Raw genomic sequence first — 14,345 nt, 5'->3', positions numbered from 1 at the left:
TTTCTTCTGCTTGATCGATTCAGCTATTGACACTTGTGTATGCTTCACAAACTTCTTGTGCTGTGTTTTTCAGCTCCATCAGGTCATTTATATTCTTCTCTAAACTGGTCATTCTAGTTAGCAATTTCTCTAACCTTTTTTCAAGGTCTTAGCTTCCTTGTCCTGAGTTAGAACATGCTCCTTTAGCTCAGTGGAGTTTATTACCCACCTTCTGAAGCCTACTTCTGTTGATTTGTCAAACTCATTCTCTATCCAGTTTTGTTCCCTTGCTGATGAGGAGTTGTGATCCTTTGGAGGAGAAGAGGTATTCTAGTTTTTTGGAATTTTCAGCCTTTTTGTGCTGTTTTTTCCTCATCTTCATGGATTTATCTATCTTTGGTCTTTGATGTTGGTGACCTTCACATGGGGTTTTTGTGTGGACACTCTTTTTGCTGATGTTGATGCTACTGATTTCTGTTTGTTAGTCTTCCTTCTAACAGTCAGGCCCCTCTGCTCTAGGTTCCTCCCTCTGCAGAGGCTGCAGAATAGTAAAGACTGCTGCCTGTTCTTTCCTCTGGAAGCTGGGTCCCTAGAGTGGCACCTGCCAATTGCCAGCTGGAGCTCTCCTGTATGTGGTGTCTATTGACCCCTGTTGGGAATTGTTTCCCAGTCAGGAGGCACGGTAGTCAGGGACCCACTTGAGGAGGCAGTCTGTCCCTTAGCAGGGCTTGAGCACTGTGCTGCAAGATCTGCTGCTCTCTTCAGAGCCAGCAGGCAGGAACATTTAAGTCTGCTGAAGCTGCGCCCATAGCTACCCCTTCCCCCAGGTGCTCTGTCCCAGGGAGATGGAAGTTTTATCTATAAGCCCCTGCCTGGGCTGCTGCCTTTCTTTCAGAAATGTCCTGCCCAGAGAGGAGGAATTTAGAGAGGCAGTCTGGCTACAGCAGCTTTACATCTATATTTTTATAAGTATAAAATTAGAAGCTAATTAGATATAATGAATGCTCAAGTAAAGTAGACATATTTTCACATTTACATCTATTTCCAAATTTTGTGATACTGAGCTTGTAAGGAAGTTTAGTTCTGCTATTTGCTGCATTTGCTTTTCAACAAAAATTGTACTCAGTAATTTTCACCAGACTATGTAAGGGCACTTAGCTTGTTGATAACTTTCATCAGCATTGTGTAGCTATACAAGTTATACACTATTTTAAGGTTATTCCCATCCCAATTTAGGCCTTAATTATTACTGTGCAGAAAACATTTTGCTGCAGCAAAATGTCTCTAAATCAAAACAGAAGTCAGGATTCAGGTGACAGCAAATATAATTTAAAATAAATAAAATTTCACATAAATATCCTCTCTCTCTCTCATCTCTCATCTTCTCTGTCTCTCCCCACCTCTTTGTCTCTTTCTGTCTCTCTCATACACACAAACACACACGCACACGTGCATGCACACGCACGCACACACACACACACACACACACACACATTCTTGCCTCTAAAAAGAAAAGTCAATCATCCTCCATTGAGAGAGTTGTGAATCAAAGGTTTCTTCTGCAGGAGTTCCATCCATCTCTGAATTTCCTAGAGAGCAGCAAAGGGTCTTGTGTTTTATTCCCCTTCCACACTTAATCACTGGAATGTGGGCCCAGACTGAATGAGTAGCTCATTCGAATCACTGAGTTCACTGAGGTGATGAGATATTCCTTCCTGGCTGGGTGGTAAGTGATACTCCCATATGGGTTTTGTGGTTACGAAACATGTGCTGGATATGGAGGTAACCTGTCTGGGAGAGTCCTGTCACTCCAAGAATCACCTGGAATGCTCTGGCAAAACACCTGACCTGGCTGAATGAGTTCTGTTGAATTGTTTAGCCTATGCTTTCATTTCAGCAACTTATACTGCATTAATGAGGTTATTGTTCATTTGCCGTGCAATTGTTTCCAAGCTGAGTTTTGCATGTATGTTTTACATCCTTAACAAGAATGCCTGTCTCCTGCTGTTTCAGAGTCTCTTTCACAGTGCTGAGCAGGAGTGGAGCTTGCTAAATCATTGCTAAGTGAAACAATAGCCTGTAAGCATGTCCCGTGGGATCTGCATCTTCAGATCATCCTGAACTACTCAACAACCACATCTTCTTCCAGGAAGAGAGCCCTACATAAACTGGTAGGGTTTGCTCTCTTAGACAGCTAAGAGAACGAGGAGTGCAGCTAGCGAAGAAGAAGGCAGTGAAGGGGGCAGTTCCTTAATGCTACCAGATTCCCAGCTGAATTTCAACAGTCTCAGAGGCTAGCATTTTGGGTAAATATCCCAGTATACTTGTTACAGAGTTAAGTAAAATGGACTTTCTTCAAAGGAAGTGCTTTTAATACAATAACTGTTTTTGTTTTTTTAACCAATAGATTAAAATTTTAACACATTTACTAAATCTGGCATATTTATATATTGTATCTAAACAGACATTCAAGCTGCATTATAATATAATAATAATAAAAAAAAGATCTCAGTCTGTCTGTTAAGCCTTTGTGAGTCTTTGTGCCATTGTTGCAGTAGTGCTAATTATCAAGCAAAGACATGATAATTATGCAGAGCTTTTTAGCTAAAAGAAGGAATCTTGTTCAACACCCACGCACCGCACAATTTCCTATGACCCAGTAGCAGTACTCTGGTATGGCCCAGAAATTTGTATTTCAGTTTAAATGTTGGAGATTATATTATTTCTTTCTCTCCCCATACCTTTTCTTCTTGTGAGTAAACTGTTTTTAGAAGGTTAAGGGAGAGGGGTAATGGTCCAAATGGGAAATATAAAACTAATGACCCTTCGTGAAATATATTATGCTCCTCATTAAACTTACTCAGTTAAATGTATTCCATTAAATTAAAATAAATAGGATTTAAAATTTTACCCAGGAGTAGTAAATGATCTTAACTTTCAACTTCATGTTAGATTCATTCTAAGAATGAATTCAAGTCCCTGACGTATCATAGGTCCTTGGCCTCCAACACAATTTATGTACTAGTGCTGCAGAGGTTTTCAAATTTAGTGTGTCTAAGAATCACTTGGGGAACTTTTTATAAATGGAACTTCCAATCCAGATGCCCCCTTCTCCACCAAGTATCCTAATTTCAGTGATCAGCACTTTGAAAAAATACTCCATACAAAGGTGATGTAAATTTTATCAAGCTTAGCGGTCCTACCTTACTTCTTTTTCCATGATCTCTGTTATTACTAAAATGTGGGAAAGCCAAATATGTGAAGAATGTGTGATTCAGGGAGTTGAATAGGATGGACCCACAACGTGTTAGACTTTCACGTTACGTTCATCCAAATAACTGAGCCATTGAACCTCTAGATTTGACCCAGGAGACTTGAAGTTTCTTTTGGAGAGATTCAGAGATTTAACCACTGATGTTAAGAAAATGGAGCCGGTGCTTTACTCTTGTTTTACAAGTACCACTTTTTAAAAAATTATAATCTTGCAAAGCACTGTGAAATTCAATGCCTTCATTTTTGAGATGAGAAAACTTCAGCCCAGAGAGGTACTCAACTCACCACACAGCACGAAAGTGCAAGACAAGGATTCAAAAGAAAACCAATGAGTCTTAACCCAGGGTTCTTTTTGTGGCTTTTAAAGAAGTCCGACTTTCAAATATCTACCTGTCAAAAAATGTAAAGTTTTCATACAATATACGAAGTGGGTTTTCTTTTTGTTTTTGTTATTAAAGAGACAGGATCTCGCTCTCTCACTCAGACTGGAGTGCAGAGGGACAATCGAGGCTCACTGCAGCCTTGACTTCCTAGGCTCAAGCCATCTTCCCGCCTCAGTCCCCCAAGTAGCTGGGACCACAACTGCATGCCACCACGCCTGGCTAATTTTTGTATTTTTTGCAGAGATGGAGTTTTGCCATGTTACACAGGCCGGTCTCAAACTCCTGAGCTCAGGCAATCCACCTACCAAGGCCTCCCAAACTGTTGGCATTATAGGCATGAGCCACCACACCCAGCCAACATATGAAGTTTTAAGTTGCCTTCAAGTCATATAGTATATTCCCAAGAAAAAGCCCCAGAAGATGAATTTTCTAGGTTTTAAATTCCTTTAAGAAAGCAAATTTTAGAAGTCAACATATTTTCAGTTGGCTCATTATGGTTCTACTGCATTTCACATGACATTAAGGACTAGAACAGCTCTAATCTAATGATAAATTGCATCTCAAATTCTTGTTACCCTGACTTTTGTTATAACAGTTTTTGTAATGAGATGGAGTTTTGAGTAAACAGTTGCTTTGTTTTTTGAATTTATTTTATATATGTATTGGCACGCGCGCGTGCACACACACACACACACACACACACAAAAGCACCACCACCGAGATCTGACAACTAACTAGTTCTGTTCGCCTTCATATTTTTGTACTTTCACACTTACATGTATATATGAATAAAAAACCTGTCTGAAATGCATAGGTAAATTGTATCAGTGATCTTAAATTTCAAGATCAAGGCAAGCACACAATTCAAATTATCAATAATAAACTAAAATGATGCATAGTATTTTAACCACATATCACACTAGGTCTATTTACCATTCACTTTTGTTTCTCTGAAATTATTTCCTTGGCCTTGTTAGGCAAACATAAGATAAAATAATCAGCTCAATACTTCTCAAAAACTTTCAAATAAAAACAACAAAAAAATGAGAATTAGTCTTAGACAATTGTAACAGGTAAAAGGGAGATGGATGTGGGAGGCATATTAATTTGATCAGGATTAGCACTGCATTTTCTCACAATATGGAACCGGTCTAAGGAATGACATGAATGACGTGTACTCTGGCAAACGGACTCTTGAGTACGTACTTTTGAAACACTTATTTTCTTTTCACTCTGAGAAAGCAGGCACAATATAGGCAAGCCAGGGTAGACAAATAGATGAAGAAAACAGGCAGATAGGAACCATTCTTATTATACCTCTTTTTTTCTTGGTTTCGTAGTCTTAGTCATTGCTCATGAAGGGTACTACAAGTATTTAAAAGGATAGATGCTGAAAACGTTTAAAAAGTTTCAGCCAAAACTGTATGGTATGTTACTTATGCTAACACATCCAAAACATTTTTGACTTTCAACATCATGCTAATTTATTTTTGGCACAATAAGACAATTTTTTAAATATGACATTGATTAAACACTGAGCTAACATTTAGAAATTCATTTTCATCTGATTTCTGATTCTGTGTAAATTAACAGTTTTCCTTGATATATAAAATGATATAATTTTTAGGAAAAAACATTTCTAGGAGAAAAATTGCCTTTACTCTTCCAGCAAGAAAGCATTCAGAGTAATGAATTAGAAAGAAGAGACATAAATGGAAAAACTGAAAGTCTATGGTTGGGGTGAGTTCATTTTTTAATACCCTTTTTTTTTTTTTTTTTTTTTTGAAGATGCCGGTAAACTATTATATACCTAAAAGAAGTGATAGGAAGTCTCTAAAATGTGGATGAGCTATTCCCTGGCCAGAGTTTCCAACCATGGTGTCTTGATACAAGCTGTGGACGACGATCACTTGCAAAAGATGGGCCGAATCGTCTGACACTGGTAGTCGATTTCTGGCAAGGACCAGATCCTGCATGGTCTCTATCATCATATCACTCTAACTTTTGAGGGGAAGGGAAAAAGTGGAGTAAGAGTTGAGATAGATAATAATCCTGGGTCTATCTGTGGAACTGTGAACGTGTGTGTGTGGCAGGGGGAGGTCTAAACACCCCGCGGCTTGTGGAGGCCTGGGGCCCACCGCGCATGCTCTCTCACCTCCACGATGTCTGAGTTTGTCCGGCTCTCATGCGGCTCATTGTACTCCGTGTACTTGAGAAGCACTTTGTCCATATCGGTGCTGGCATACTGGAACAGCTTGTTGGTGCTGTTGAAGATGATCAGCGCAATCTCACAGTCACACAGCACGCTCAGCTCGTAAGCCTTCTTCATCAACCCAAATTTCCTCTTTGTAAATGTCACCTGGAAAACAGAAAGCGGCCGAGATTTTTTTAAAAGTATTCATGCGTGTGTGGTGTTTTCTCTTTCTTCACAAAACAATGGTGTGTACTTGCCAGAGCCCTTAGGCACTAACACATTTAGAAAGAAAACAAATAAATCTAAAATTAAGTTCTGCTTATCATTTGAAAATGTGTGATTTCTAGCTTGTTGCTGAATGTAAAACTGTAAATGCAAGATTTAATGAAGGGAATTTTAATGAAGGTGACCGGGGAACTGGTCATGTTTCTTTGAGCAAGTTAAGATTTAAAAAAAAATTTTTAAGTTCAGCATGGTTAACATCTTCCACAATTACTAATTAGTTTGGAGCTTGTTTTTGACTATTCGAAGAGTGGATATGACATTATGAACTTAGCATTTTAGATCTGTGTTCAAAAAAGTCTTAAAATTGTTTAGTCTCATGTCATTTAATTGAAAACACTTGAAGGGACATGACAGTGCTCCCAGACAATGTTGTATTCTTTTTTTGTTTGTTTGTTTTTAAATATATATATTATTGCGTTTTAGGTTTTGGGGTACATGTGAAGAACATGCAAGTTGTTGCATAGGTACATACATGGCAATGTGGTTTGCTGCCTTCCTCCCCATCACCTATATCTGGCATTTCTCCCCAAGCTATCTCTCCCCAACTCCCCACCCCTCACTGTCCCTCCCCTTGTTACCCGACACAGATCTCAGTGTGTGATGCTCCCCTCCCTGTGTCCATGTGTTCTCATTGTTCAACACCCTAGAAACCCAACAGGGCATTGGGAAGTCCTTAGCCATAATATTCTTAGGGTTTTGGTTTCATTTTCCTGCGTATCTTTCTTCTCTCAGGCCAGAAACTGTATGGTCAATGCCACTTTTTTTTTTTTTCCGTTTAATCTAATATATTACCAAGATCCATAATTTCTTTCTTCAAAATATTTCTTAGGTTCACACTTATTTCCCAGGCGACTCTATCTCTCATGCCTTATCACTTCAATTTTGGACAGCCTAGCAGCTTCCTGTCCTAGATGATCTTCCTGCCTGGAATCATTCCTTCCTCAATTGATCTCAAACTGCAAAGCCTCACTCTTCCTGCTGTCTTTCTCCTGATGAGCTGTCTACAACAGCTCCCTCTCCCTAACTTTGAAAACTTCCTACCTGCCAATCCTACCAAATGCAAAAATATATTTCAGTCTTCCCAGTTTCAGCCCTCTTTTAATTGAACTACAGCTTGTCGCTCCGGTCTGGCTACTGAAAAGGCATGTACATTCTTAATTATAAACCTTTATATGGTCCGGTGTTCCCCAGCAGGTATTCTGTAGAGTACTGATCCTATAAAATACTCCTTAAGAGAAAAGTTCAATGGACCAATCGGTTTGGAAAATGAGGGACATTGGTATATTAAAGGCTATAAACCTTTTAAACTTTGTTCAACCTGCTTTTGAAACCTATTGCTGACAGATTGCTTCTTTGCATGTTTTTTTTTATTTTTTTATTTTTTTATTTTGAGGAGTACTTCCTATCACTCCTCAGAACTAGGTTTTTGAGGCACATATTCTGGGAAAAGCTAATTTACTTAATAAGCTATTGTTTTCAGAAGGAACCATTTAAACTTTTTTCTTACCTTCAAATCCAACCCACCTTGTATAGGCCAGCTCATTTTGTCTACCACGGATTTGCGTGTAATTCCTAATTGCACATTCTTACCCTTCAGATTTCTCTTTTTTTCCAGACATCCAATGTATGTCCTCTAGTTACCTGTCTGAACATCCTGGAATCTCAACCCCTCCAGAGCTCAACCTCGTTATCTCCAGTCTAGAATCTGTTGCCTCTTTCGGAATCCCTATCTCACTGTAAACTCAGTTATCCAAACTGGAAACCTCAGAGAGAACACCCCCCGCCTTCTCCCACTCCCCATCCTCCCCCATGCATAAATAGATTTATGTTGGCAGAGACTGTGCGCTAGCAGACAGAAAGCCTGACCTCCCAGTCTCCTCATTCCTCCACATTTTGTTAATTATTGTTTTACTTATTATCTTTTATTTTTCCTAAATGTTATTAATCACATTTTATATTTTCAAACATGCAAAATGAACACAAAAATATTCAAAATATACAAAAATGTGTATATTTTCCTGTGAAATAGGGCGTGTCCCACAGGGGCATATGCCGTCTTTATTTTGCTCACTACTGTATCTCCAGTGCCTAGACCAGTAGAGATGTGTGGCAGATGGTAAAACTCTGGGGTATAAAAACCTGATAGGGGAAACTACTATGAAGTCTTCAGAAACATGCAAGTTGATGTATGTTATATAGATGGTACATTTTCCCATGAAAATTTTGTAACAACTCATACACAAAACTTTTTAACAACACGTCTATTCCTTAATAATAATTATATTATTTTATCACATTGAAGGTAGCATGGTAGAAAGAAAAGAACACAGGGTTTGTATTCAAAGAACCCTAGGTCTGAATGCTGAATTTGCTAGTCTTGCAAAATTCACTTTATTCCTTCTCCTTCTCTTTCTTTTTGAGACAAGGTCTCCCCATCACCCAGGCCGGAGTGTAGTAGTACTGCTATAGCTTATTGCAGCATCCACTTCCCAGGCTCAAATGATCCTCGTGCCTCAGCCTCCTGAGTAGCTGGAACTACAGGCATGCGCCAACTTGTCTGGCTTTATCTTTATGTTTTTAAAAAAAAATTTAGTAGAAATCAGGTTTCCCTATGCTGCTCAGGCTGGTCTCAAACTTCTGAGCTCAAGCAATCCTCCCACTTTAAGCCTTTCAAAGTGTTAGGAATTACAGGCATGAGCCACCCTGCCTGGCCTCACTTAATAAAGTTCTTTGAGTTTGATTTTTCACATCTGTAAAACAGAGATTTATACCTAGTCTTAGGCTGTGGTGAGATTGTATCCAATAATGTATGTACCATATCGAGTATAATGCTTAGAGTAGGTACTCAATAAATATGACTTTCCACAACTTTCTTAATTAACAGGAAAAGAACTAGCAAAATATGCTTGTCTTGGTGACTGGAAGAGTCTACCAATTATGGCTGAGGATGTTATTATGATTAATAGAAAGATAAAGCTGAGCTATCGAAAGATAAAGCTGAAGTGATCATCCTTTGGAAAATAAGGTACTTACTAGCCCGTATCAACTAGTCAATATTTACGCAGTTATGTTATTAACATTTCAACTTGGATAAAACTTCTTTGTGGTAATTGTCAGTGTCTTATCTTCTATTTCATCTTTATTGATTCTCTTTCTAAAGTACTTATGATAAAATACAGCTAGTGTTTTATTTTCATGTCTGATTATCATATTACTTTAGAAATTTTTATTCTGTTTTATTCAGATGAGTCATAATTGATAGTAAGGATAGGCTGAAAACTATCTTTTTGGAATGAATAAAGAAACATAATCATTAATTACATAGAGCTGTACTAAATGTCTTTTAATATTTCTTTTAGATGCAATTTTGATATGAAACTATACCTGCATATTGGCATTTTATTTAGTAAAATAGGCTACAGAACACATTCAATACAGAAGGCGCTAATCCAGACTACTTTCATATATCTAAAGCCACTTTTAATCAGACTTCATGACCACAAACTGTATGTGGAATGTTCAACACAGTACGGCTTCTGTTGTACTCAGACCTCAGAATTTTGCACGTTACAACACTCACGATCAAAGTATGTTTCAGTACAGATATATCATTAAAGCCACTATTTGTGTTTACTTTTAGTACTCCTTAATTTTTGTGTAACCAAATAGACTGCTAGATAATGCATACTTATTTAATAATACCCGTCAAAGAAGTCAGTGAAGATAGCTTCTTCTGCAATTTAAAACTGCAAACTGAAATGATGACTGTATTAAAGCATGCAAGAAAATATCTTCAAAATCTACTCTTAATTGCTCTAAATTTAATTCTGCATTGTGTTCATATTCTTCATAGCATACTCAAAATGTATTTTATAATGCTTTTTCTCATTGTTCATAGTTAGATAAAATTATTTTTAAGCATTAGGTTTTCTAAAGAGATCTGGGATATTACTCTTCATTTAAAATATGCCACTCAATGACAAAGATTTCAATTCTGAGCTTTTATACTTAAATAATGCATTGTGATGATTACATTTTTCTTAACTTGATAATAGTTTCTAATGGGGACAAGTCCATATTTCCTTTTAAATAGCATGTTCGGAACCTTAGGTGAGGCAAAAAGAGGCTATTACAGTAGTTAGGCAAAGAATCACTCTTTTCCAGTGTTTACATCAGTCAACATGTTATTAAATTAAACAGGCTTAATATGTGATATAGCATAGAAAGCAGAAGTACTCTGTTTTTTATTTTATATTTTTCTTTATCTTTTTGGATCTTTAAATAGCCCCAAATGTGATGATGATATGTTAAGTTTTATAGTGGCCCTGAGTTTAAATCCTAGCATACGATGTCATGTATCTTATGTTGATAATGGCTCTAGAACCTATTAGTTATGAAGAAAAACAGAAATTAGAATGGAACACTCTCTGAATATCAAACATTATGCTAAGCAATATTTATTGAACATTCTCTACGTCAGACATTTGTGCTCGATACTGTGGCTTCCATTACATAAAATAATATCTCCCTTGTTCATATCACTTCCTTGTGGCTGGAGAAAAAAGTCATTTAATTCCATAATACTTAAAAGGAATGCTCTTTATTTGGAACAAAATGCATGACTTGGCCAACAGAGTTTATTTTCAGTCCTGTTTAATAATCTGAATTTGTATTTTTATCTAGAGTTGGATGAATTCAGTTTCTGTCTTCAAACTAACTTTTTCTCTAGACTGAGCTAGAAAAATAGTAGTAGATGTAAATTCAGTTAAGATGAGTATGAATTGAAATCTACCTTACTGGTTGTTTCTAATCTTGTACCTGGTGAAAGCTGATTGTGGTATTACTCCCATCTCTCCCTTTCCACCTGGCCACTGGCATGCTCCCATCATGCTGCAAGGCTTAGTTTAAATGCCAACAACTGTCTTTGAGGCTTTCCTTGTCACATTCAGATAAAACTCCTTCCTTTCTCATTGTAGTCCTCCAGCACTTTTTATAAATCTTTATTATCAGACTTACTCTACTATTACAAAGTTGGTTGCAGATGAGTTTTCCCTTCTGCCAGATTTGAATTCCCCAAAATCCTCCCTCAAGCCTCTCACACACTCTGACCAGGGGCCATTCAATGAACTTTTGCTGAATGAGTGGAATGTGGAATGGAAATACTCCATTTTGAAGTTTGAATGTTTCAATGTAATTTTATGTTAGAGTAGATACTTTTTTACTTGCCTTTTAAATAATTTAATCTCTCAAAAATAAGAGATTTTGGACACATACACCTTTATTTTACTACAAAGTTTACCTTACTAGTTACATAAATCCTAAGATAAAGTAATTATACCATCTTGGAATTTATAATAAAGAAGGTAAATGATGTCTGGAGAGATATATATGTAAATATGCTGTAGACTTCAAGAAAGACATACTTCAAAAAGGTCAGAGAAAAGATTTTTCTATTTTATCCCTAGCCTGGATGACTCATGCAAGATGAAAAAGTCTGAAGATAAAAATTTAATTTTACAATCACAGGATACAGAGAGAATGGGGAGGATCCATGGGTTCAGGATGACTGAGTTTGTTCAGCAAAAGTGTACTGAACTTTCTGATGAGTTCCGATTTTCAAAGAATAAGCATTCGGAAAAGTGATGAAATCCTCAGGCACAATTTGAGACTGGGTGGTAGTAATTTCGCTGCTTTAAATATGGCTGATGAACTATAATTAATTAGGCTGACTTAATTGACAGATGTTAAGTTTAATGGAAAGTCTCTAGTAAAGTACCATGGAGTTCAGTACTTTTCCCATCCCAGGCAACATTAGTTTAGAAGGGGATATAGGAAGGCAGGCTTATTAGATCTGCATGCAACGTAAATCTGGGTGCTTGAGCAAACTCAACAGGTAAGAGCATTTATATCTCCTTCTACAGCCTTCAGAAAGCTGGGTTACAATCAAGATGAATCAAATGGAGGTAGTTTGAAAGTCCACATTCGTGTTTTTAAAAAACAGTAACAAAAGCTCAGGTTGGAGACAATTACGGAATTTTGGGAAAGGATCTAAAGTTATAGTATTCTGTAGTGGTAATTACTTATCCTAGTGATCTTACTGTTTGTCAGAGCCATCTTTGGTAGTGTATTCAGTTCTGAGGGTTACATCTTAGAAGGCACTGACAAAATTAGAACACCTATATAGCATGGTAAACAGACTGATGACATAGGGTTGGAGAACGATTTTGCATGAGCAACCATTGAGAGAATCCGGAATGTATAACTCAGAAAAAAAAAAAAAAACAGAATTAAATGTGAAATGCTAAACATTTTCTAAGGTCTGAAGCATTATGCCTATGTGAAGAGGCACATGAGTTACTGTGTTTTGTTCTGTAGAGCAAAATTAGAAAGCATTGTTGAAAATCATTAAGAGGTTCAAAACAAGGGAAAAATCTAGAACTGCCTTAGAGGACCTAGTCTCACCAAGCAGGAAGCAGCTCATTTCTGAATATATTCACACAGAGCTGCATATCAAGGAGCGTCCAGAGGGGGTTCCTGAATTAAGCAGGAAGTTGGGCAAGAGAACTTTAAAATATTTATTCTAATTTTTAGATATTCTTAATCGATGCTTAGGTATCATAGAGCTTTGAGTCAAGAGTGAATAGTAATACAGTTCGACAAGCATGTACCCTACAGAATGGCCTGTGTTTTAATTACTCAATCCCACCAACACATTATCATTATTGCCTCTAATTTCCACTTTTCAAGAAATAAAATAGCTTTTTGTAGCTAGAAGAGATGTAAGAGACTGTAAAGAATCTGAGGAGACCACATTAAGTGATGCATTGAAAATGCACAGAAAAATAATTATCCAGATGGATAACATAGAAAATTCATATTATTAAAGAAATTTTAAAGAAGCAGGATATATGCATCATAACTGGGCAGGGTAATGTAGAAAGAAAAGCATTAAGAATTGAAAATCAAGTCCGGGCTCTGCCTTTTACGAGCTGCGTGCCCTTGGGTAAATTGCTTAACTTACCGGAACCCCAGTTTCCTCACTTGGAAAATGGAGGTAATAATAGGCACCAAATAGAGTTTTATGAGAGGTCAAGTAAGGGAGATAATACAAGTGTAAATAACTTGTTGACTCTGGAACACTGTACAAGGCAAGTAGTATCTTCTCTGATGCATCAGGCTTAGTTGCTCCTTGTTATATACTGTAAAATGCTAGTCTCCTAGGACCTGTCAACTTGTGTTACCACTACTTACATAGGTGGAGATTAGAGTGTCTCTCTCAGCTATGTCCTAGCTTTTCTTGAGTACCTGGGTCATCTTCTATTCATTCTTGTAACCTGGCATCCAATAATAATACTTGGCTAAATAAATGTATATTGATACAATAAATAGATCTATGGACAGAGGAATTATAGTGTTTTTTTTAATCCAAAATGAATAGCTGAAAATAAATTTCAATGGATGCTCAGACTATGTTAACAAGAAGTTTGTCGCTGAAAGAGGGAAATTTCACATACTTGTTTTACTTTTTTTTGTCATTTTATCTTATAGTAAAAATTTACATTTGGTAAAATTGAGCAGGAGAAAAACGGGACTGGGTCACATTTTGTGCATGAGTTTGTTGGTGCAAGTGAAGCATATCATATTTCTAATATTATTTTTTAGATAAGAGTGTTGCTTATTTGATGATTTTTTTCTAAGAAGTTCAAAGATTTTATAATAAATTATCTCCCTACATTCAACAGGATCTCTTTGAACATATTCTTTAGCACAGCTTATCATCCCAATTTTTCAGATGAATACTGTAAACAAAGACATGAGTGGCCTTATCCAAGGTCCCTAAACTTGTTCCTGGATGGACTAGAAAAAGAACCATCTTTCTGTCTGTTAGTCTGAAGTGTTCCTTCCCTGTTTTAGATAACTACAGATTTTAGGAGCTGAAGTTCAGCTCAGTATAGACACAGTCAACTGTTTATTGAGCAGTGTGCAGGCACTGTCATCTGTAATGTTACATTAAGAACCATCAGAGATTCTGATGAGTGCAAGCACATTAATGCATACCATATTAATTAATTAACGTAAGGACAGCTTTCTAGGTTAAAGTCAAAAAATAATACTAAGAACACTAAACTGAGGACAAGTTGGTTTCTAGGTTCTGACAGTAAATCAAAGCTACTTTTGTATAGACTCTGCAGCCAACTCTGCCCTCAGACGCTCCAGCCATTCCCACTCCA

General features: G+C 37.1%; 1 protein-coding gene across 18 annotated transcripts in view; it reads right to left on the bottom strand.

Moving 5' to 3' along the window:
• Positions 1-14,345, bottom strand: part of MEF2C (myocyte enhancer factor 2C) — a 168,418-nt gene that overhangs the window by 80,149 nt on the left and 73,924 nt on the right. For all 18 annotated transcript variants that reach the window (XM_074383821.1, XM_074383827.1, XM_074383833.1 and 15 more), the window contains one exon: positions 5,791-5,994. In XM_074383821.1, coding sequence (XP_074239922.1) covers positions 5,791-5,994 — 204 coding nt within the window. The remainder of the gene's footprint in view (positions 1-5,790; positions 5,995-14,345) is intronic.

The sequence above is a fragment of the Saimiri boliviensis genome, chromosome 1 (genome assembly GCF_048565385.1).
Source record: "Saimiri boliviensis isolate mSaiBol1 chromosome 1, mSaiBol1.pri, whole genome shotgun sequence".
In the NCBI taxonomy this organism is placed as follows: Eukaryota; Metazoa; Chordata; class Mammalia; order Primates; family Cebidae; genus Saimiri; species Saimiri boliviensis.
The sequence above is the reverse complement of the archived record's forward strand: the minus strand, read 5'-3'. Positions and strand labels throughout refer to the sequence as shown.